At 38.3% G+C, this 24,567-nt stretch overlaps 1 protein-coding gene across 1 annotated transcript in view; it reads left to right on the top strand.

Moving 5' to 3' along the window:
- Window positions 1-2,552: 2,552 nt before the first annotated feature.
- Window positions 2,553-24,567, top strand: part of SLC17A6 (solute carrier family 17 member 6) — a 42,256-nt gene continuing 20,241 nt past the window's right edge. The window contains exons 1-3 of the mRNA XM_021675186.2: window positions 2,553-3,220; window positions 6,034-6,286; window positions 7,788-7,906. Of these exons, the coding sequence (XP_021530861.2) occupies window positions 3,135-3,220; window positions 6,034-6,286; window positions 7,788-7,906 (458 nt within the window). The 5' untranslated portion in view covers window positions 2,553-3,134. The remainder of the gene's footprint in view (window positions 3,221-6,033; window positions 6,287-7,787; window positions 7,907-24,567) is intronic.

The following is a 24,567-nucleotide window of genomic DNA, read 5'->3' as shown; positions in this document are numbered from 1 at the left end:
GTTTCCAATTTGTGTCCACCCATGAAGAAAATCTGTTGGGTTAGCAAATGGTGTCTGAATATATGTTTCATACACTGGGAGCTGCTATGAGTTTAAAGATAGCCTAAATGGCGTTCTTAAGTCCCAGTGGCCTAGTAACGTTTCTTGTAATTTTCCACATACAACATTTTTCATAGTTTATGGAAATATAATTAAATATACCCCCTCTGACTGTAGTGCTATCCAAATAACACCCCTCCACCCTGCCAAACTCCACTGGGCTGCCATCATCTTTATAGAACTACATTTCTTTTAACTATTAAGACAGACAAGAAAACATTGTCTCCTGAAATACATTCTGTACATTTTAACTCCCAGGATGGGTTATTTAACTTGTATAATTTCATTCATAATTATTTGTAATTGTATTTATGTGTCTATCTCCCATGTAGCTTGTGAGATTTCAGGGATAATTCCCAGATCTAGTATTATTCTTGTCACTCAATGAATATTTTTAGAATGAATAAATCAATATTAGCAGTTATTCTGATTCAGTTGCTCACGCTATTATCAAGAGAGTGGAAGACAAAGGCAGATGACATTCATTTCAATAAAAGTGAATGTAATTGTTTTACCCTAGAAACAATGCTTTATATTTCTTAGTTTCCCCTCATATTTGTATAATTGAGGCATAGCTATCATGCTTATTGATGGTTTAGATAGATCTCTAGTTATCTGAGGTTCAACTTAAGATGGAATGTTTAGGAAAATGATTTCTATATTATCACCCCAGCTTCACAAATATTTGTTGTAAGTTCTATTTTTTAAATAACTTTCCAGAATTTCAAAATCATTAATATCTCTAAATAAATATAATTTAATGAACTTAGTTACTAAAAATTTGAAAAATACGGATATTTAGAAAACACCTAGATAAGCCAAGTCCTGAGTAACTTGAATCTTTTAATCTTTTTGTTTGTTTGTTTGTTTTTTGGCAAGGAAGTAGTTTTGTCTCTTTATACTTGATCTTGAGAAATAGATATTATTCTGAGCCATTCCAGAGTGCTAGAGAAAAACCAAATTCACTGTTTTATTGAGGATATATATTTTAGACAAATTTATTCAAAAGAAGAGAAAAATTTCTTTATTATCCTTTTCTTTATCATATTTCAAAATGGAATATAATTTGACAACTATCAAACTTAACAATGGTAGGTGATTTTAGATACTTTTGAATTTTTTTTCCAGGTATCCATTCAGTGAATACATAGCCATTATACCATTTGAACTATTCAGGGAATATTCTTACTTGATTCTGAATTTAGATCCACAATTTTGAGATTTTTTTTCCCAGCATCTTAATTAAAATCGACTCCCCCTGTTGACTTATCTGACATCCAAGGTTTTGACCTTGAAAATGTGGTTCAAGGCCAATCTGTTTTATAAGCACTGGCCTGAATCATACATAAGAATTTTGTGATTCATGTAAAAGTGATTAATAATTTACTTTAATCTAGCAAAGCTTTCTTGCTTTGCTTAATGAAATAAATTCATTGATGCTGTACTTATATACATAAAACCAAAAGTGTTACATGAATGTCTTTCAAAACTTATGCTTTAGGAGAAGGTGATACAAAGAAAAAATATGTATAAGATTTGAATGGAATATATGTAAATTAAAATAAATCTTTAAATCATCATTATTATAATTTGTTGGCAAGCACAAGGTATAGTCACATATTTCATCAGTATACTGGCATTTGAGTAGTGTACTGTAAATTCTTTAAACAAAGATGCTTAAAATTCCAAGGAATTTATCTTAAACTACCTGTCTTTTATTTAATCTCGTTCACTGAGTTTACAGTTATTCTTTTATTTTCTCCTCTCCCTACCTTGCACCTCTTTTTCTTCATTTTTCCCTTCCTCCATTCTTCCTTCCTTCCCTCCCTTTCTTTCATTTCTTTCATTCATCTTTTACCTGTCAGGGGTTAAAACAAACACATGAGTAATGTAATTATGCATTTTGTGTGCACATATTTTATATTCAAGGGAGCCTAGGTGTCTTGGAACACCACAAGCATAAGTGAAATATGTTGAAATCCTTCTTCCCTGCAATATTGGCATCAGTGTGCTGGACAAAACGTAGCAAACTAGAAGTAACTTGTCAATTTTTAATAAAGTTATCTTCCCTAGCAGAGCTAAATGCACCATTCTCCCTGCAAACTCTGGAGATGATGACATCTTCCCACATGGTTTCCATAGCATCCGTTCCTGAAGAGCCCCAGTATGGTCCTTGGTCAGGGCGATCCGCCCAGCCCCCCTAGAAAGTTGGCAACCTAGCTAGCCAAAAGCGTCCCCTTTTCCTGAAACTTACTCTGTCCGTGGTGCTGAACCATTCTATCGCGACCCACCCAGACGGGTGCTGTCAGCCGCTGAAAAAAAAATCTTCCCTGAAGCTGCCCAAATCAGAACTATGTATCTTTTATTTACTCACGTCCTCAAAGAGCAGCAAGCCTTCTCCATCTTAATTTGACTCTACTGCAGAGCACAGTTACGCTGGCGTGATGGGAGGAGATCATGGGCAGAGAGGAAAAACTAATAGCAGCACTGCTCACCTGAGACCTGAGATGCTCCCATGAGTTTTGAATATGCTCTGCTCCTTACAGCAAATACACCATTTTAAAAAGTACTATTCTTTTGACTTTGCTGTTACCCAAGGGTTCTGTGATATTCCGGCTCCTCCGTCTAAAAGCCAGCAGACTTGAGAGCAATAAGTCTTCAAAACCGGGAATTTACGTTGTTTTTCAGCTGACCGACTTCCAGGACAAGGACTCAACCGCATCTACACAAATACCATGGCACTGCTTGCGCCCTTTGCCACCGGATCCTCCCCTTCCAATGAGACTTTCTGATTGTGTCTACCAACTCTCCTATTAGGAAACTCGTGGGTTGCATGCAGCTATTCTGTTGTATTCTCATTCTCAGTCTCCCTCCCTTCTCTCACTCTCAATCTTGCTGGAGGCAAGCCACTACCATTCTGCTAAGAAGGAAAAGCCCACAACTGCCTTAAGAGATTAAGACAGTATGCGCAATCCTCGCCTTTCCTAGCAATCACTGCTTAAATCTGGCAAGAGCTGACAACAGTCTTTGCAAGAATGGAATCGGTAAAACAAAGGATTTTGGCCCCAGGAAAAGAGGGGCTAAAGAATTTTGCTGGGAAATCCCTCGGCCAGATCTACAGGTAAGACAAAGCAAACCCTTGCTTACCTGGGGCTCAGCGTGAAAAAACCTGCAGGGCCATTTCCGCAAACCCTGGTGGCTCAGAAACGTTGTAATATGATCGGAAAGTCTTTTTGTTGCCCATTGCTTGGAGCAGGGGTGCTCTGGAAACCTGCTTATTAATGCAGGAATGCTGCACTAAATGAACCTGTCTGGGGTGTGTGTGTGTGTGTGTGTGTGTGTGTGTGTGTGAGATTTTTGTTTTGGTATCTGCAGAGTTTTATTCTTTACTACATAGTATTTATCTTCTTTACAATTTAGAAACGACCAGCACCTGCTCAAACAGCCTTTCTTTTAGTGCTTATAGATACCCTGAATTAAACTCCTTTGATGCAGACAAACGAATATAAAGCACAACCCTCTAAAAATTAGCCAAGAAATTCCAAAGAGTAATGGTTTTAATATATATACATATATGTAAGAGAGAGAGAGAGAGAGAGGTCTCAGCTTCAAAAGCATAGTAGAGAATCCCATAGTGGAATCTTTCTTCTCTATTGAATGAAGAAGAATCAAAATATATCAATAATTGATAGTTGAAGCAATTCCTTTCTCTGAGCCTGAAACAATGTATATGCATTTTTAATTATTTTCAGTCTCCTAGAGTCTATTTCTTGCATAGGAAATGTCACAATGCCTGGAAGAGCAGCCATAAAAATAACAAGCAATATTACTTTGAAAGTCCTAGAAATGATTTAATTTTTTAATCCTTCTGTAGTCACTATACTAATTATGCCGCTATCTGCAAAACTTTAAATCATTTCAAGTATGCTACATGGATACAGCTTTTGTAAAATAATTAGAGCAAAATCAAGAAGGCAGAGAAGACATAAAAGAAAAAATTCCAAAGGAGCATTAATTTTAATATTTGGGAAATAGAGGTCTCTGCAAATGCATGAGAAATGTAAAGAAAATGACCAAACCACTCCCAAATTTTCCAAATCTTTTTAGGTTTGGCGGGCTTTGTGTAGGCACGATTATGCACCTATGCGGCAGTAGATACCGCAAGGGCCCTGCAGTCCCACAGCTACCCTGTAAAGGGCTGCTCTTTCCCAGTACAACTGCCATCCTGTGCAGAGTTCAACGTTGTATATTTGGGCACACAAAGCCAACGCAAAAAAAAAAAAAAAAAGAGAGAGAGAGAGAAAGAAAGAAAGAGAGAAAGAAAAAACACATCGGCTGATTTTTTCTCCCAGTAAAAATAAATTGCAATGTTTTCTAACATTATGATCAGACTTTAAGAGTAAATATTAACCTAGCCACAAATACCTTTATGACCTATTCTCCAGGTGCTATTTTATAGAATTCGGAAATCTGACATTTTTTTCTGGTAGCCTCAAACTGCTTGACAGCAATATCCCAAGCTATGCATATTTGAAATTAAATTAAAATTTTCACTTGCTTCACCCTCGTGTGGTAAAACAATTTGGTATGCACATAGCATTCAAAACGGCACAGGTCAAAATTACATGGTAGTTTGGAAAAATATTTGCAAATTGTAAACGGAGAGGCTCTTTGTTTAAATATCAAAAGTATCAATCCCAAGGGACTACATACAGAGATGTTACCGTATGCATTCCTTTTGTTTGTTTGGTTTTTGTTAATAGAAATTTTATGACCATGTTGTAGACTAGAACACTACCACCTTTTAGTGAAACCATTCCTTTTCTCCGCGTTCCCCTTTTCGTTTGGCCCTTCTCCCAAGGACCAAAGACAGAAATGAATTGATTCAAAGGGGTGAAATCTTATGAAACACTATACATAAACAAATTTTTACGTGAGATCTTCCACTTTGATGTGGGATATCTTACAAAAGTTGATTTGGGGCTCTTTTGTATATCTAGGAGTCGTATTTTGTGTCTTGGGAAATGGACTCTTGACGTTTTTCGGTGTTTGTAAGAGAGATAGTAATGACGCAAGATTGCGAATAATTAATTATTCATGTTCTGTCAGTAGGAAGCTTAGGTGTCGCCCATAAGCTGTGGAGGTCTTTGTCTCCATCTCGAGTAAAAAGAAAAAAAAAATAGTACGAGGTGTAACAGGGGGGTAAGCATTGAACCAGAGCCCTGGGGCGGGATGAAGGGGAAGGAGAGTGTTTGACACTCTCAGCGAGAGCTCTCAGGCCTTCTCTTCACGCACAGGCAAGGGCCTAGAGAGGCCTTAGTCCCAGGGGTGCCCCAGGCTCAGCTGGGGGTGGGGTAGGGAGGGGGTTTGGAATACTAGCATCCTCAACCTGCAAAGCTTCGGCTTGCCAAAAACGGAAAAGGCAGCGCGGGTGGAAAAGACTCTCTGGTTGGGCCCGCCTGCAGCGGAGCAGCCCTCGGGCGCTGGGTTGCAGGAGGACACAAAGGTAGCCAGGGGAAAGCCCTGGGGAGCGCAGGTCGGCAGGGGAGGCGCCTACACAGGTGCGGAGGAGGCTCTGGTAACCCTTGTCCTCACAAAATGCAGACGCTGCAAGAAAGTTAGACCCAAGCAGCCCTTGTTTCTAAATCAGAGCTTCCAGGGGTGGATCCCGAGATGGGGACTCGCTGCCTTAGGCCTAAAGGTGTTAAAGTTGAAGGGACGCCGCTGCCGAGGCGAGGGGCATGGGCAGAAAGCGTGAGAGCGTGGGAGGTCTTGCAGTTTGGTGTCACCCCACCACCCTAATTCCTGAGGGAGGGCTGAGGTCGACGACCCTCCTCCCAACCCCTGTGGATCCTGAAATATGGGATTGGGTCGGCGTCAGGGGTGCCTAAGCCGCCAAGCACGTCCTTGACTCGCCCCTGCTCTGCCGCTCAGGGTGCTGGAGAAGAAGCAAGACACCGGGGAGACTATCGAGCTGACAGAGGATGGGAAGCCCCTAGAGGTGCCGGAGAGGAAGGCGCCGTTGTGCGACTGCACGTGCTTTGGCCTGCCGCGCCGCTACATCATCGCCATCATGAGCGGCCTGGGCTTCTGCATCTCCTTCGGCATCCGCTGCAACCTGGGCGTGGCCATTGTGGACATGGTCAACAACAGCACCATCCACCGCGGGGGCAAGGTCATCAAGGAGGTGGGCAACGGGTGGCCGCCCTGGCTCCCGCCCTTCGGCCATGCGGCCGCGCAAAGCTGCATCTCCTGTTTGAGCTCCATTTTCCCCTCAATGGAAAGGAAGGCTTGAGTGCTCCCTAAGTTCCTCTCTAGCTCTGCGGTTCTAGAATGGACCCCAATAGTGTTATTTTGTTAGTCCTTTTTCGCTCTGCGGTTTGGGCCTTCCCTTCCTCATCTGCAAAGCGGAAAAGAGCGTCTAGCTCACTAGGCTTTGTGAACTGTGACCTAATACAAGACGTCGGCGACTAGCAATGCCCACTAAATCTAAATAGAAATGTATTTGTTTTATTTGAATGAATAGTGTAGTATATTAATTATAGTTTTCCCGGGACTTCATTCGGCCCCTCCGAAACATTCTTAATAATCAAAATCAAACAAACTAGAAAACAAATAAAAACAGCTGTGTTCATATTAGCAGGTTTGGCTGAGGGGTCTTTCGGAAGGTTTACGTCTCTGCAGGAGGAGCTGCAACGCTGGAGGGTCCCAGGGTGGCAGGGAATCTAGCCCAGAGAGGAAAGGGTCACGTCAAGGTCACGGAACCCCTGGGTCCCTACTTTCTGCTTAGAAACCCCAGCTGCGGTAGAGGAGACTAAGCAGGAGTTGAGAGGAGAAACTGGGGAAGGATCTCGGAATCCGGGAGACCCTGAAAAAATCCACTGGGTGTCAAAATATTATTCGAAAGAGAAAAAAGGTTCCCAGTTACCTGGCAGGAAAAGCACACTCCTATCTTTCGGAACTTAATATTTGCGCCCCAGTTTACTTTGAGGTTCCCTTGGGGAGTCACCCAGGCGGATCAGGGCGGAATTAGACCTCCACCTTCCGAAATACCCCTGCCCCGTTTTTATTGCAACCCCTGAGCAATGCCTCCCACTCCCTTTACTCCCCCCAATTCACGGATGACTCCAAACCCTTCAGGCCCATATCCGTCCTCATTTGTGAGGACACCCTTTCTCCTGGCCACTCCGAGCCCTGCACCTTTCATCCTTCGCTCCCCACCTTCCTTTCCCAGAACTTCCCTATTTAAGTCTCCAGGGTTGGATTCCTTTCTTAAAGTCACTACATTACTGCATCCGCATTGGCCGGATCAGTTAAGTGGATCCCTGCCAGGAGTCTCCATCTGGCTAACAAATCTCTTCATGGGGAGTCCGAATTTCCAAGACTGGGGCCCTCTAGATTCCTAGTTCATTCAGAGGACTTGATCTGCCTACCAGCAGTCGGGGAGGAAAGCCAGTGCTCCCGGTCTCACTGTTAATCACAATACATTTCGTTAATTAGCAAGGTTTTTTCCGTTGCAAGAGGCAATTTTGTTAGGAAACGAAAATGAAGCCACTCTTATCCCCAAAATGCGTGAAGTGTCCAAGCACTGTGGGCTGTTTGACTTGTGAACCACTGTTTGGCTTGTGAACCACTTTGGCACTGACTCTACTCTTTCCCTTCACCCCTTTTTTTCCTATCCCCCATAGAAAGCCAAATTCAACTGGGACCCGGAAACCGTGGGGATGATCCATGGTTCCTTCTTCTGGGGCTACATCATCACCCAGATTCCGGGAGGCTACATCGCATCTCGGCTGGCAGCCAACAGGTAAAGCGCCAGGCGGGGCTGGGGCGTGGGGCGTGGTGTTGGTTTCCTCCGAAGGGGCGGCAGAATCTGGGAGCAGAGACGACTGTCCCATGGGGTTTGAAGACTCCCGGGAGAGGTCTTCTAGTCCCTTGACACTCCCTCTCCGGGTGGGAGCTGCTGGTGACTCCTTCCAGAATTAGTCGCCTAAATGGATGTAGGCTCTCTGGGACTGGCGCACGCGGCCTCCTTCCCTCTGCGGTGGCTGAACCGGCTTTCGGAGAAATGATCGACGTGCCTTTTGGCCTGACGGAAGCTGAGGGCAGGCGGGGAGCAGGCAGAGCAGGGAAAGTGCTGCAGTGTGCACAAAGGGGTGGGCAGCGGCAGATGCTGCGCTCTCCCCTGCACTCCCCGCGGGCGCCCAGGCTTCCCGAGGGTCTGCCCGGGACCCCGCCCAGATGGTGCTCTGGGTCTGAAGGATTTGCTTCTCGCGGGGCAGGCACCAGGGAGGCAATTCCACCTGTTAATGAGCTGCGCTGGGGCGGGGGTTGGGGAGCCCCCAGCTGCTTTCAGTGGCCTCCGGCCTAGCTGCGGAGTCCACAACCAAGGTCCTAGCGCCAGTTCCCAGAAGCGCCACCTGCGGTACCTGCGGAGACACCCCTAAAGCAAAAGACAGAAGGACTGATGGGCTGGGGGTGTCGAGGGTGACAGCCTGGCCACCAGAGGGTGAGGGGCAGTTTCCTTTGCTTCATTGTGTGTATACCGAGAAACAAAACTAAATACTCTTTACGTCTGAATTGTTGAGCTGACATAGAACGCAAGCACCATCTCTTCCTGGTCTTTCTGCTTAGATACCGCGAATAAAGATTTCCGGTCTTTATTCAGATCTTGCACCTAAAACTTCACTTCTCTTCCTACAATCAAAAGTCACATTTTAACGGAAGAGGACTAGAACTTGGCACCTCCATAATCGTGATCATATGCAACTTAGCCCTTTGTAATTTGGGCACAACTCATCTCTCAGGTCCCATCCGGCGGCTTTTGTCAATTACAATCCCTTTCACTAGCGGTGTCTTTTCTGCCCAAAGCTTCTCAGAGTCCTCAGGGCCTGGGGAGGAATTCTTGGAAAGGTATTTTCGGCTTAAGGATCTCTAGAGTGAGGATTTGGGGACACTGTTTTAAAATGTCAAGAGGAGAGTGACATACATTAGGAATAATGCCTTTCGAGTATTGTCTTTACTTGACAATACGGATGGTCGGCACTAAGACCAAGTAGTAGACAAATAGTTCCTTTAAAAAATCAATGTATTGCGTATATGTAGCACATTTTCTTTACCCATTCATCTGCTGATGGACACTTGATGAGGCTCACTATGTAGAGAACTCTTTTTTATAGATGTGATAAAGAAAACATTGATATTAGACAAAACATTAAAGAAATATTCTGTTAAATTTTGATAATGAACACGTTACATTTTTTGATTTTCAGATCTCCAATTATACAGTCTTCACTCCCTTTTTTTTTTTTTCCTAAAAAGTATTTCCTAAAATAAAGCAAAGTCTTCAGAAAGATACTCTAAACATACATGTATGAAATGTTTGCACTGCAGGGGGGAAAAATTCAACATTTCACCAAAAAACAAAAATGATACAAGAACTCAATATGATGTCAAATGAAAATATAATGGTGGTGACTTAAGGTTATTTTCGGAGTCAAAATATTCACCTTGCCAAATATTAAAATGCTAACATTTGTCTGCCACGAAAAACCACCAGGGATGCTCCAGCTTTTCCTCTTTGTAACACTAGGAGATCAGTAACTGGTTTCTCTGATTTAAAAAAATGCAAACTCATGAATATCTGTGACATGTTTAGCAATGAAAACAGTGATGCTGACTCAAGTTCTACTTTATTTGGCAGATTTTCCTCAAAGGAAATTTTTTTTTTTTTTTTTTTTTGGAGACAGAGTCTAGCTCCGTCTCCCAGGCTGGAGTGCAGTGGCGCCATCTCGGCTCACTGTCATCTTGGCCTCTGGGTTCAAGTGATTCTGCTGCCTCAACCTCTCCAGTAGCTGGGACTACAGGCATGAGCCATCATGCCGATCTAAGTTTCATAGAGAAAAAAATTTTAATTCTAGAATTCTTATTTGGATCCAAATTAGTCTTACCATTAAATGGGTATTCAAGAGAGAGAGCTTAATGTTTTCATATATAATATGTTATGTTCTATGAGACTGAGAAAATTAAATTAAAAATGTATGTAAAATATCATGGACCTATAGAAAATTATACAGATCAACTTCCTTATCATGCCTAAAGATTCTGACATATTTGCTTCATTTTTAAAATATAGCAAAACATTGCAAAATGTAATTGAAGCCTTGTGTGAAAATGGTTTCTAAACATGTATAACATTTTCTTTTGAGATTATAACAGTATTGCATATTAATTTAAAAATCATAAAAATGATAAATAATTTGATCATCTTGATATCCTTACTATTAATATGGTAAATGTCCAACTTGTAATACAAATGCTACATAAAATTTTACCTTAGAAGGCTTTTAATAAATATAAAATGAGAGATTTTTATAAGTTGCAGCTTCTCTATATTGATCACTTAATAGTAGAATGAGATTTCCCTTGGGTGGGATATTGGGGACAGATTCCTTTCCCTCTAGGTGCAAAACAGGCTCATATTGGAAAATGTTTGCCTCACTGTTGTGGGTGGAACTGAGGAAGAAAAACTGAGATGTGTCTCAAGAGAGAAAGCCTCCTGGCTACACCTCCTGGCAAATTTCTCAATGAAAAACAAAGAACAATTACTTGGCTTCTTCATTTTATTGATTAAGCAAAGAAAGCCCCACTCTTGGTCACAATGCAGACTCTTGGTTCTTATACTAGTCAGATTTTAAGTACATGTACTTTCCTGATTATTGATAGGAGGAGTTGGAAGAGTCAGTGGGGGAGTATACCCAGTCTCAGAGGAGGGAGGGCTCTTGCACCACTTCTTCCTTTGTCTTCCCTTAAAGAGCTATTGCACATTATGGGTGGGAGAATTTAGTCACCTCCAGGAAAGGCCTTTGTGTGTGTGTGTGGGGGGGGTGTCAAAGGAGGATTTCTTACAAAATATTTAATGTTCTAAGATAAGAACATATTAATATAGTAATAAAAATATGTGGGGGGCAAATTATTTTTGTCTTTAAATAATACAGGACATGGACTTATAGTAATCCATGTATTTACAAGGATGAAATTCCTAAGGACTGGGTTTACCCTGCATTTAAATTGCTGTGAGGAACCTGCAATGTTTAATAGCATAAATAACATATGCATGTGAAATATATAAAAGTATATATATGAAATATATAAAACCATAAATATGAAATATATAAATTTGTACTTTTTTTGCAAAACATGTTACCATGGAAGATCAGATACAGCAAAGGGAGTTTGATGAACCTTATATCTTTATTGTATAGCACTGTATCACAAAAACTGTTTTTGCCTTTATTTAGGTGGTGATATTATTTAAACTCTATTTAATATTTTTAGTACCCTGATCCTTTCCTCTTGATTTCTCAATGCTGCTTTAATTTTTTACATAGCACTTATCACCACCTGTCATACCAATATTTTATTTATGTATCTGTTTGCCTAACGTCTTCCTTTCTACCACAAAATGCAAGCTCCCCGAGTGATGGTAGTTTTGCCCATTTTTTTTTCCGCTGTTATATTACCAGCATCTCAGAGAGTACCTGACTCATGATACGTATTTGTTGAATAAATGAAATAAATATCATAACAAGGTGTTTGGGGGGGAAAAAAACACAAAAAAGCCAGCAGTAAGATTTAGGCTATAAAGCTAAACTGTAGGTTCAGAATCTTGAATGTGTTACTTAGTAACTGAATTATATACATTGTTATTTAACCCACCTCAGTATTTCTGTAAAAGAGGGCTAATTAAAGTGCCTACCTCATATGGGTCATAACAGCTGAATATATGTAAAGGTTTTTGAAGTGCCTGGAACCAGGTAATTGCTGGCTGTTATCATTTATTATTAAAGAAATAATAAATGATATTTATTAAAAACTTCTGTGACTATTAAGTTTATTTTTGTCTAAATTTACCTTAAACATTAGTAATGCAAATGGTTTATTTCCAATGTGATAAAAATGCATATTTTCATGAGTCACATTTCTACATTTAAAATTGTTTTCCGATGTACATTACTCAAATTGAAATTATTGTTCAGTAAAAATTCCATAAATATTACTTGAAGGCTTTTAAAGAGCTGTCCTAAAAAATATTTTTAGCCAAGTGTATAGAGTGCTAGTAATTCAGTGCATGCAGTCTTTGAATTCTAGCCAAGCATAAATACACTTAGAGAAATCCATTTAAGCTTGAGGTTAGCCTTCTCTATTCAAAGTTATAGTTTATCTTTCCCTACAGTAATCCTCTATTTTTGTCTTTTCGGGTATTTCTTTAATTTTTAACTTGGATTTTTCTAAGGAAAAATACTTCTTTATTTGAATAAGACGCTTAGGATCACACTTGCTTGCAGCATATAGTGAACCTGCTATAACAGAAAGAACCCATATTATTGCTGGGCAGAGCTCATCTAATCCAGCCCTCTCATTTTACAGAGCAGGAAATGAAATAGAGAATGAGGGAATAGTGATTTATCTGAGGTCACAAAGGGATTGTGACTAGAACTCAAGTGTCTGGTAATACATGATGGCAAGGTACCTCTACAATGAAATTGAACATCTCTGTCTGATGCTATGTGCTTCCTTGCAAAGTTAGCTTTCAGCAGTAGGTTGAGCCTTCTGCTCTCAGAATGAATGATTACAATCTATCATGCCCCAAATCCAGGGAAGAATTCCACGAATTAGAGAGAGAAGCCTTTAGCTGGCCCAAGGGATCCTTAGATTTTATTTTGGCAGGAGAAACATATTGTATATTTTGTGTGTGTGTACTGGCTCCCAAGCTGTTTGGCTGCAACATAGGTGATCCCACCCTTTTCTCTGCAAAAGGCAAGCTCCACACTTGATAATGACTAAGACAAAGAATGTGATATTCTACACCAGAAAACATGGCATTTATAACTTTTTCTGCCACTCAGACACTTTGGCAGTTTGGGCTCTTAGAACTAAGATTCCAGAGATTTGAACCATGACTGGGTGTAGGTTAGACTTTGGTCTGCAAAAACGAAGAGATTTATCCTTGGGGTTTTGAGTGATGCAATCAATTTATATGCTGTATAAAATAGAAAGTAATTTATACTTAAAAGTGAGCAAATCCAAAAGCTTGGTTTTAAAATTTGCTAGTGCGCATTTATATTTATAAAAATAAAATTTTATAAACTTTAGGTAAATATTCCAGCTGGCATAATTATAAAAAAATCTCTTATTAGAGTAATTTTCTAAAAGAGAAGAAGACAGACATTTTAAACATAATATCTCCATGTGTTAAGCCCAGAAAGGAGCAATTTTACTGGTGCTTTTCTTTTTTCTTCAGAAAGATAAAACAATACAGATGTTCTTTATTTATTTGTTGGAATAAGCATTGAAAATGAATTTCTAAGCACAATCACACACACACACATACAAACACAAATACATATACACAGATACACACAAACACACTGTTTGTCTGTCTATATATATTTTTTTCCTCTCTACTTACCTATCCATTGCAACATCCATTGCAAGGAGGAGTTCCTCAACCCTTCCAGTGAGAAATAATTTGTGACTTCCTTATATGTGAGAAAATAATTCAGACTATGAACATAAATCCTGATGAAAGGGACCACCATCCCTTTTCGGTGGAAATGGTTTATAAGCATCCAGTCTTTTAGGGCCAGAGGTGACTTTTTCTAGCTGGTGCATCTAGCTGCCAGTCAAACATCTAGCCGCCTTCCTATTGTGTGTCCTATATGTTAAGTATCTGGGGTAATGCAGGAGAAGCCTGCACTCTTCTGACAAAAGAAAATACCCTTTATGATAAGATGTATAGATAGATTGAGGAGGGAGGGGTCTCCAAGGGCTTGCAGGTGCTTTCATGATATGAGTTTCTCTCTCTCTCCTTTTTCATTCTCCAATCCCCTTACCCCTCACTAGCTCTGGCTTTTCCCGCTGCTACAGCATTCTGCTACTGCAGTGCAGAGGCAGCTTCTGGAGGGGAGGGACATGATTTGAGAAAGGAGAGAGTCAGGTGGGCAGCTGGTAGAGTGATGCTCCCGCTGCCATATGCTACCATTGGGGCTGTGTAATCTCTCTGTCGTGAGTGATGAAGTCATTTTTACAACTTAATGATGCATCAAGGGACCCAGAGGGTTGGCTCGTGCCTATGTATTCCTTTTTTAATATGGGAGTGGGGGCATCAGATGTGACAAAGGGAGGCATACAAGCCCTGATTTGATTAGATTAAATAGATTAAACAGCCTGAGTCAGTCTACTCCTGCAGACCCTCCAGGAAAGAATTAGTCCCACACCTAGGGTGAGGAACACTAGTTTCCTGTTAATTGACAATCCGCTGCACAAATGGAAGTGGATTGATTGATTCAGGGAAAATGAACATCATCTATAGAAGTGACAATTCACCAGTGTTCCTGTTACCTCTTCTGGGCAAATCATTTTGGGGTGGACTTGATATTTGAGGGTGTTTGTGGCTGTGGGTCATAGAAAATATGACTAGGAATATCAAACTAACTCATTATGGGCCCTATTGAATGCTAATCATCAGGCAGTTTGTGATGCAGGTTTTCAGCAGCTGCATTTGCCTTTCCAAACATTTCTATGTCATGATTACTATTATACCTCTTGATTCTGGCAGTCTCTATAGTGGTATAGAGATTCCTGCCATTTAAGAACATCAGTGTTTATAAAATAGTGATACGCGATCATTTCATACTGTAAAAGAGGAAAATGTATGCATGTGACAAGTAGAAGAAAAATAGAAATTAGGCTTTAACCTGAAAATAATCAGTAAATTTATTTAAGAATGTTATTTGCTGCAGAGAAAATCATGAAGAAAACAATTTTAACTGGTTTTCAAATGGTTTATTATTTTGAAAACAACTTTAATAAGCAAATGGGCCTTATTTTATTTCCGAGACTGTAACACTGTTCTTTGAAAAATTAGAAACACCCATCAATTTCTATGTCTTTTCTTAAGAAATTATAAAATTATTATTTTACACATTAATTTGCACATTTCTTTCATTTTTTCCCCACCCCAATTATTAATGGCCTATCTCTGACTTATATTCACACCAGGAGTGGGTTTTAAAATGAGCACCTTAGGTGCCAATTATAAGAAAGAAGATATTAAATGAAATGAAATACCAGATTGCTTGAGATTCAGCTTACTATTTAGCAATTTACATATACTTAGAACTATATATATGTATATAGTATGTGTATATATATACGTATATATATACTATATATGTATATAGCTAAACTACATATATGTGTATATATATGTATATAGCTAAAATTGATACATATATATGTTTATTAGTATCTATGTAATATGATTATTTCTTCTGAGAAAGCCATGCTTTACTGAGTTTATTGCTAAAAATTGTGTAATTTGCTAGAGTATTTCATTGATAGCTTTAATATATAGTAATGACATAAATATACTGCCTGATATTATACAAAACTAACTTTTACAATTTAAAAAATCAAAAAATTCAAAATACAAACAAGTATTTAGTTAGAAGAAATGTATTTCTAGAAAATGCTTTTTCTAGAGTGGGAAGAGAGAAGGTATGAATTATACTATAAAATTGTTTCATAATTGCCTTAGTTTTCCATTTTGGGAGGGAGGTGAAGTTAGAATTGAATAATATGCATATATATATATATATATATATATATACCACAAAATTTATAATGTACATTATCTTTATCCCTCATAGTGACTCTATAAGTCAGGCATTTTTTTTAAAAATTTTCTTTATTATACATTAAGTTCTGGGGTACATGTGTAGAACGTGTAGGTTTGTTACATAGGTATACACCTGCCGTGGTGGTTTTCTGCACCCACCAACCCATCATCTACATTTGGCATTTCTCCTAATGCTTTCCCTCCCCTACCCCCTTACCCACTGACAGACCCCAGTGTGTGATGTTTCCCTCCCTGTGTCCATGTGGTCTCATTGTTCAACTCACACTCATGAGTGAGAGCATGTGGTGTTTGGTTTTCTGTTCCTGTGTTAGTTTGCTGAGAATGATGGTTTCCAGCTTCATTCATGTCCCTGCAAAGGACATGAACACATCATTTTTATGGCTGCATAGTATTCCATGGTATATATGTGCCACATTTTCTTTATCCATTCTATCATTGATGGGCATTTGAGTTGGTTTCAAATCTTTACTATTGTGAACAGTGCCACCATAAACGTGTGTGTGTGTGTCTCTGTGTGTGTGTGTGTCTTTATAGTAGAATGAATTATAATTCTTAGGGTATATACCCAGTAATGGGATTGCTGGGTCAAATGGTATTTCTGGTTCTAATTGCCACATTGTCATCCACAATGGTTGAACTAATTTACACTTTCACCAACAGTGGAAATGTGTTCCTATTTCTCCACATCCTCTCCAGCATCTATTGTTTCCTGACATTTAATGATCATCATTCTAACTGGCATGAGACGGTATCTCACTGCGGTTTTGATTTGCATTTCTCTAATGACCAGTGATGATGAGCTTTTGTTCATATGTTTGTTGGCTGCATAAATGTCTTCTTTTGAGAAGTGTCTGTTCATATCCTTCTCCCACTTTTTGATAAGGTTGTTTGTTTTTTTCTTGTAAACTTATTTAAGTTATTTGTAGATTCTGGATATTAGCCTTTTGTCAGATGGATAGATTGCAAAAATTTTTCTCCCATTTTGTAGGTTGCCTTTTCACTCTGATGATAGTTTCTTTTGCTGTGAAGAAGCTCTTTAGTTTAATTAGATCCCATTTGTCAATTTTGGCTTCTGTTGCCATTGCTTTTGGTGTTTTAGTCAGGAAGTCTTTGCCTATGACTATGTCCTGAATGGTATTGCCTAGATTTTCCTCTAAGGCTTTTATGTTTTAAGTCTTACATTTAATTATTCTTCCTTCTTGAGTTATTCTTTGTATAAGATGTAAGGAAGGGGTCCAGTTTCAGTTTTCTGTGTATAAATAGCCAGTTTTCCCATATCCATTTATTAAGTAGGGAATCCTTTCCTCATTGCTTTTGTCAGGTTTGTCAAAGACTAGATTGTTGCAGATGTGTGGCATTATTTCTGAGGCCTCTGTTCTGTTCCATTGGTCTACATATCTGTTTTGGTACCAGTACTGTGCTGTTTTGGTTACTGTAGTATAGTTTGTAGTATAGTTTGAAGTCAGGTAGCGTGATGCCTCCAGTTTTTTTTTTTTTTTTTTTTTTTCCCTTAGGATTATCTTGGCTATTCGGGCTCTGTTTTGGTTCCATATGAAATTTAGAGTAGTTTTTCTAATTCTGTGAAGAAAGTCAATGGTAGCTTGATGGGAATAGCATTGAATGTATAAATTACTTTGGACAATATGGCCATTTTCATGATGTTGATTCTTCCTATCCATGAGCTTGGAATGTTTCTCTATTTGTTTGTGTCCTCTCTTATTTTCCAGAGAAGTGATTTGTAGTTCTCCTTGAAGAGGTCCTTCACATCCCTTATATGGTGTACCTTTAGAGATTTTATTCTCTTTGCAGCAATTGTGAATAGGAGTTCACTCATAATTTGGCTCTCTGTTATTGGTGTATAGGAATGCTTGTGATTTTGGCACATTAATTTTTTTATCTGGAGACTTTGCTGAAGTTGCTTATCAGCTTAAGGAGATTTGGGGCTGAAACGATGGGGTTTTCTAAATATACGATCATGTTATCTGCAGAGACAATTTGACATGTACAGGCTTGTCATGTGGATATATTGTGTAATGGTGAGGTATAGGCTTCTAGTGTACCCATCACCTAAATAGATAATTATACCTAAGAGATACTTTTTCAACCTCACTCCTCCCACCCAGCACATTCACACTCCTCTCTTTGGAGTCCCCAGTGTCTATTATTTTTGTCTTTATGTCCAGGAAGGCAAGCAGACTGATGCTTCTTTTACTCATGAGAAAACTGAATACAGAATCGTTTTTTCAAGTACTACTAGATGGTATTAGGCAGAGCTGGGTTATAGACCCCAGGATGTCTGATTTCAAATTATATCATTCTTTACTAAACACATTTCTTCTGTAAAATATCTTTACTTTTTTTAAATTGTATTTTACAGCTTCATACAAAAATCACTATATTATTTAGTGCTGGGCTAGGTCAATAGGAAAAGAACTCGCCTGTGGAACAATTTTAAGAATTGATTTACTTGTGTGGTTTTCATTGCCAGACAAGTCTTTCAATCAGAGAATAACTTTAAAACGTTTTAATGATGAACATCATTTTCAGGGCAGTAGTGCTGTGAAACTCAATTATAAGTGTCAAAGTTAAGAGTAATCCTAGGGATAATAAAACTCACTTGAACATTAAATGTTTTTTGTTATATACTCTATTTCCTTCTCTCTGTTAATACACTGAAAGTATATTTAATGCTTCTGACTTCTAGCATCAGACCAAACAAAAATGATGACTGTCAAGCATAATATAATATATATGACTACATTAAATATTAATAAATGGTGAGGTTCTTTAAGATGACACTATATCACCTCTGAAGCATTATTTCCTAATTTAATTTTACAAGCAGAGCTTCAGAGACAGTAGTTTCAGAGGCTAAGGAGGATGCCGTGATGAACAGGCATTGTGATAACTGTTAGTTTCAGGGATTTCCAGTGTTCTTTGTAAGGCATAAGAATGAGGCCAGACTGGGCCATGTATTTGAACTCAGCAAGTATCTCAAGTGAGGATTTATTTACATGAGTACTCTAAGTTATAGTCCATAGCTGTAAACCTAGTTATTCTATGAAAATAACTCAGCTTTCTAGAATTGATAGGATACCCAGAACAGCAGTCTGTCCCCATTAAAATCTCAAGAACAAATAAATTATCAGTTGCTTGAAATAAATATTAAAAGAAGAAATATCTGTTATCACCTACATATACCTCAGAAAAGGAAGTTATGATTACCCTCAGTTGAGAGTTTTTACACAGAAGAATTGAATGCTTATTCCTAAGAACATGGCATATGAAAAGCATTCTGTTAGTGCCATGAGGTTCAAAGAAGTGGAGACCTGGACCCAATTCTCCAAGAGAAAAAACACTGGGAGGGCTTGGAGAACATATGACCTCATGATTTAAGTCTTATAAAAGTGATCTACAGTAGTTCAGCAATATCCAAGAGAGGAGACTAGTCGAAAAAGAGGTGTGTTTTTGAGGGTGGGGACGTGAGTGAATATTGAAAGATAATGTGGAAGGATACTGAGACAGTTATTGATTTAAAGAAGACTGTGAATTTTCTTTTCTGGTTGTTTCCCATCAGATATTTTAGATGGACTATTGAGACACAGGCTAAGAGACGGATGCATTTCCTTTTTTTTTTTTTGAGACAGAGTTTCACTCTTGTTACCCAGGCTGGAGTGCAAGAGACTGATGCATTTCAATCAATTCTGTATGAATTCAGAGTGGGAGATAAAATTTCCATTACATGTCTTCGTGAACTTCATGAAAGCTGCTAGAATTTCAGCCTGATATGGAACAAATATGTGTTCATTGGAACAGAGTTAACACTATTTAATCAGTGCAAAATCATTCTGGAGAAAAAGACGAGGAAAATCATTCTTTAAAAAGTCTATTAAAGGTTAGGAAATTTCTGTATAATAATGATAAGCCATTTATTATGAACTAGACAGTGTCCCCTTTCATAATTGATTTAATCTTCACGATACTTTTTTTTTTTTTTTTGAAGTATGGAAAGATTATTTCCATTATACAGACCAAGAAATGAGGCTAAGAGAATTTAGGGAATGACAGCTTGCCCAAAGTTATACTTCGCAAGAAATTGGAATTTGGATTTTCACAGTGTAATCAAAACAAACCCTCTCATTCTTAACTAATGCTATATCACACTATTTAAGTGTCTACAAGAAACAGACAAAGAAATGAGGCTAAAAGAATTTAAGTAATGACACCTTACTCAAAGTCACACTTAGCAAGAAATTGGAGTTGAAATTGGATTTTCACAGTGTAATTAAAAATATTCTCATATTCTTAACTAATACTTATCATGGTATTTAAATGTCCCGATGAAAAATATGTCAGCTGCTCAGTCAATTTGGTCAATAAGAATGGTCAAAAGCAGGACAGAGAACTTCAGTTTCATTTTTGAAATGAGAAACTCTGACACCTAGAAAATCTGTATTTCAAAAAGCCCCTGGTTTATATCATGCATGTGAAAGTCAACAAATTACTGTGCTAAATGATTTTATATTCTTAAATTTCTTTTTCGCATTTAGTTCCACTACTTCTTTCATTTCTTTATAGAAACCTAGACTTTGTTTAAGAAAATACAAAACTTTCGTAAGTGAACCTCTCCTTTTAACTACTTACTTCAAAACATAGGAGAGATAGGGTAGAATTCTGGTTTCACTTCCCACTGCTACTACCATCCATCTTTCTACAACATTTTCATCTTTCAAAGTTTATGTTATTTTATATATTGCTGTTGGTATTGTTAATGCCAATACTAGTGTTGCTGCTATTGCAGTAAGTAGATCTTAGTGGCTAGACATCCAGGATCTACATCAGATAAGTAATATAAACCATAGTTCTCTACTTACTATCTATATGACCTTGACAAGTTATTTTAACTCACTCGGACATGGTTACATCATCTGTGAAGTAAGGATGGCAGTAAGAGCTTTCTAATATTGTTGTTATCTAAAAATGAGAATCTGGAAGTAATCTCCACACTAACAATTCAATAACCATTGAATTACTGTCTCTACCTGACTGGCTCACAGTTATGAATTTATTTTCATGTGTCAAGCATCAGACTAAGTCTTTTAGGTACATTGTTTTGTTTAGCCTTATAGCAGTCTTAATAGAGAAAATACATTAGTACTATTATTGTGTAAGTTCTAACATTCTTTAAATGCTTGAAGTGTGACAGTCATTCTTCCAGGTTTTTTACTTCTAATAACTCATAGGTTCCCGTTAATACTCCCATTGCTTAGATGAGAAATGAGGCACAGAAAGTTACATAAAATGCTCAAGGTCACTCAAGTAATAAGTGACAGATGAACTGTGAACCCAGGCAGTCTGGCTCAAGAATCCATGCTCTGAACCATTGCCTACTGATGTCCTTTTTACAGACAAGGAAGCAGAAGTTTAGGGAAGTTAAACAAGTTACCAGTTACATAATTATTAAGTGACAAAGCTGGGGTCCTACAAAAATTACTGTAGCATATTTATGTCAGCCTTTTCCCCCCTCTCCTACTGTCAGTGACTTCGACCCCTTGCTCCTCTGCAAGCCATCATCCTGCCTGAACTTACATGCATTTTAACCACCTCCTGCTTCCTGCCTTTTAGATCCCTTTCTCCTCAATCCCAGTAAGCTTTATATTTACCTCACTTTAGGGGCATAATTGTCACTTACCCTCTGTGTTCACTCCAGACTCAATTGTCTCCAAGATGTCACAAACTGATGAATTTCACCCTTCATCTTTTTGGATTATCTACACTTCCTCAAAGAGGCTTTGATGTTCTTCCTTCTCCTAAGCACCTGAGCCACTATGTTCAGCCATTTTCAATACTGCCTTAGTTTCTAGTACATAAGGTAACCTCTTCCATTTGTGAAGCTTTGCTGAGCCACTCCTTCTTTTTGGAAAGTCTTTCTTCTTTTTTATATTAATCGTTCAAAGTTTCCCTACCAAAGGTTTGTGACGTGGTCAACTCAGCTGAAATGAGGGTTTTCCTCTCATTTTCTATATTTCCTATTTCCTATTTTCTATTTGTGCTTCTGTTGTGGCCTTTGGTGTACATTGTCCCTGGACTACTTGTCTCTCTTTCTCTCTCCTACTACACTGAGGCCCATCCTCTTCTTCTTCTAAGCACCTGCTGACATCATGTGAATGAATGAACATGGATTTTTTAGGTCAGAGAGCCCTGGATTTGAATCTGAGCTCTACTACTTGATTTTTTTCTTGGCCACACCACTTTATTTCAGTTTCCTTATTTATAAAATGAGAGGAAAGTCTAACAACTCAGAGAGTTGTTGTGAGTATTAAATGAGTCAATATAAATGGAGAAACTACAATAAGTGATCTCTAACTCTTACCTTCTCCTCCACACAAGACTCTCCTCTGAATATAGTCTAACAGAGGTTCGAAGTGTGAATGCATGAATAGATACTGAATGAGGAAGCTACTTCAATTTTGGCTGTGTGGCAAGACAAAGTGTAAAGACTTTCCATTTAGGGCAAGAATTTTGATAATCAGAATTTTAATTACTTAAATATTAATTAGGATAACAATTCTATAAAATTTAATAAGAAGATGAGATTTGTAAAGTTCGATGGATTCTATTCTCAACTAGATACAAGAAAAATCAGTGAATTTTGAGGTGCAGTGGTCACTAATATAATAGTAATAAAAGGGATAGATAAAGAAATTAAGAGGCCAGTCATGGTGGCTTACATCTCTAATCCTAGTACTTTTGGAGGCTGAAACAGGCAGATCACTTGAGGGCAGGAGTTCAAGACCAGCCTGGTCAACATGACAAAACACCATCTCTACTAAAAATACAAAACAATTAGCCGGGCATGGTGGCGCAGGCCTGTAGCCCTAGCTACTCAGGAGGCTGAGGCATGAGAATTGCTTGAACCCAGGAGGCAGAAGTGAGCAAAGATAGTGCCACTGCACTGCAGCCTGGGTGACAGAGTGAGACTCTAGAAATTAAGGAACTTAAAATTAAAACCATTTCAATTATGCCATGATATTGTATAATTAGAAACATTATTCAGGGCAAGAATGAAAAGTAAACATTGAAGTGATCTATTGGCATTTTATTTCAGAAATCATAGTGTGATTTCAAGTGGCTTTGTAAAGATTATTATTTAAATTTATAGTTAGAATGCTGAAGCATATTACTAACTATCTAAAATATGTATAATCAGGTATAACTCCTTGTGGCAAAATTCAATGGGTTTTAAATAAAACAGAAGTGTATCTGAAACCGGTATCCTCTATTTAAAACTAAACAACCTGAACTTGTGATTTTACTTATCTTAGGTTCAGTTTCTCCATCTATAACATTGGTATATGAATAATACTCATGTCTCTGGGTTGTTAGGTGCTTGTGGAGTTTATGGCATGGGAAGTGTTAATATGGTATCTAGCAAGTCGAAAAAACACTCATTAAATTTAGTTCTGACTATAGTGTGCACTCACCAAATAGTTCATACTTGATTCAGCTTTACTAAGCAAGTGATTTTTCTCACAGGGAACATTTAGCAATTGCTGGAGACATTTTTGGTTGTCGTAATTTAGAGGAGGGGTGTGTGCTACTGGCATCTAGCAAATAAATGCCAGAAATGATGCTAATCATCATGTAGTACACAGGACAGCACCCACAACAAAGGGTTATCTAGCCCCAAATCTCAATCATGAAGACGTTGAGAAACTCTAAGCTAAAGAGTGGGTAATATTCATCTTTCACCAGCTTATCACAAGACAACTGTATTTACAAACCCTTCAAAAAGGGAGAGAAAGTGATGATAGAATGTTACATTAATAGAAAATAAAATTTGTGGATCATACCTCTAAAATAATTATAAGAAAATAAGACACACATATTACATAAACCTGGATTAAAAAGTTTTTCCTCAAACCTTAGCATGCAAAATTATCTTTGGCTTACAACAAAAGGACATCTATTTTGAGCAAACAGCACAGAGGGAGAATGGAGCAGAATATTCACTTCATGAGTGACAGTTTACCTCAGTGGAGAGAAGCTACTAAGGGAGGGTGGGTACAGGCTACATACACTTTTGCACAAAATTATTTGACCAGTATATGATCCATAGAAAAAGAGTTGTTTTAATTAACTTCCCTGTGTGATATCATTTCTCACCTTTCTGTAGCAGATTAATAATGATTGTAGATGGTCCTTTGCAGAAATCCAGATCTTAAACAGTAACATTTAAAAGTGCCCACAAGAAAGATCAGAGCTTCTATGAGGCAACCAACATTGACTGAATTAAAGACTCAGGTTTGACTTGATAAAACTTGCCTAAAACACATAGATTAGCTCATTGGAGATAGCATGTTCCAAAACATCTTTGCAAGAGAGTAGTTATAAGGTAACCCAGTTAAAGGAATATTTTTCTTCTTTGGTATAAACCTTATGGAAGTTTTTATTTTAACTATGGAATGGAATGGAATTGAATTTTTACTTGTAGATGGATAAAAGCTTTAGCGTTATATTTCCAGCAATTTTTTCTTGAATGGTTGTGTGTAGGTGTGCTGCTAGAGATGTGTCTCAAACAGAATCTGCCCATTTACCCACTGAAAAGAAAAAAAAAATGAAAAACTTGGGAGAGAGATATTAAGTATAGTTATTTGCATTATTTCAATAACATGTGCTAAGTGATCTAATCATGAAGTTTTGGGGACATTTAAAATACAAGTTTGTTTATAAAATTTCTATGTATGTGCAGCTTCTAGGGAAGT

The sequence above is a fragment of the Aotus nancymaae genome, unplaced genomic scaffold (assembly GCF_030222135.1).
Source record: "Aotus nancymaae isolate 86718 unplaced genomic scaffold, 86718_ANA_hifiasm-v0.15.2.pri h1tg000059l, whole genome shotgun sequence".
Classification (NCBI taxonomy): domain Eukaryota; kingdom Metazoa; phylum Chordata; class Mammalia; order Primates; family Aotidae; genus Aotus; species Aotus nancymaae.
Note: the sequence above shows the minus strand (reverse complement) of the source record. Positions and strands in the feature narration are given on the sequence as shown.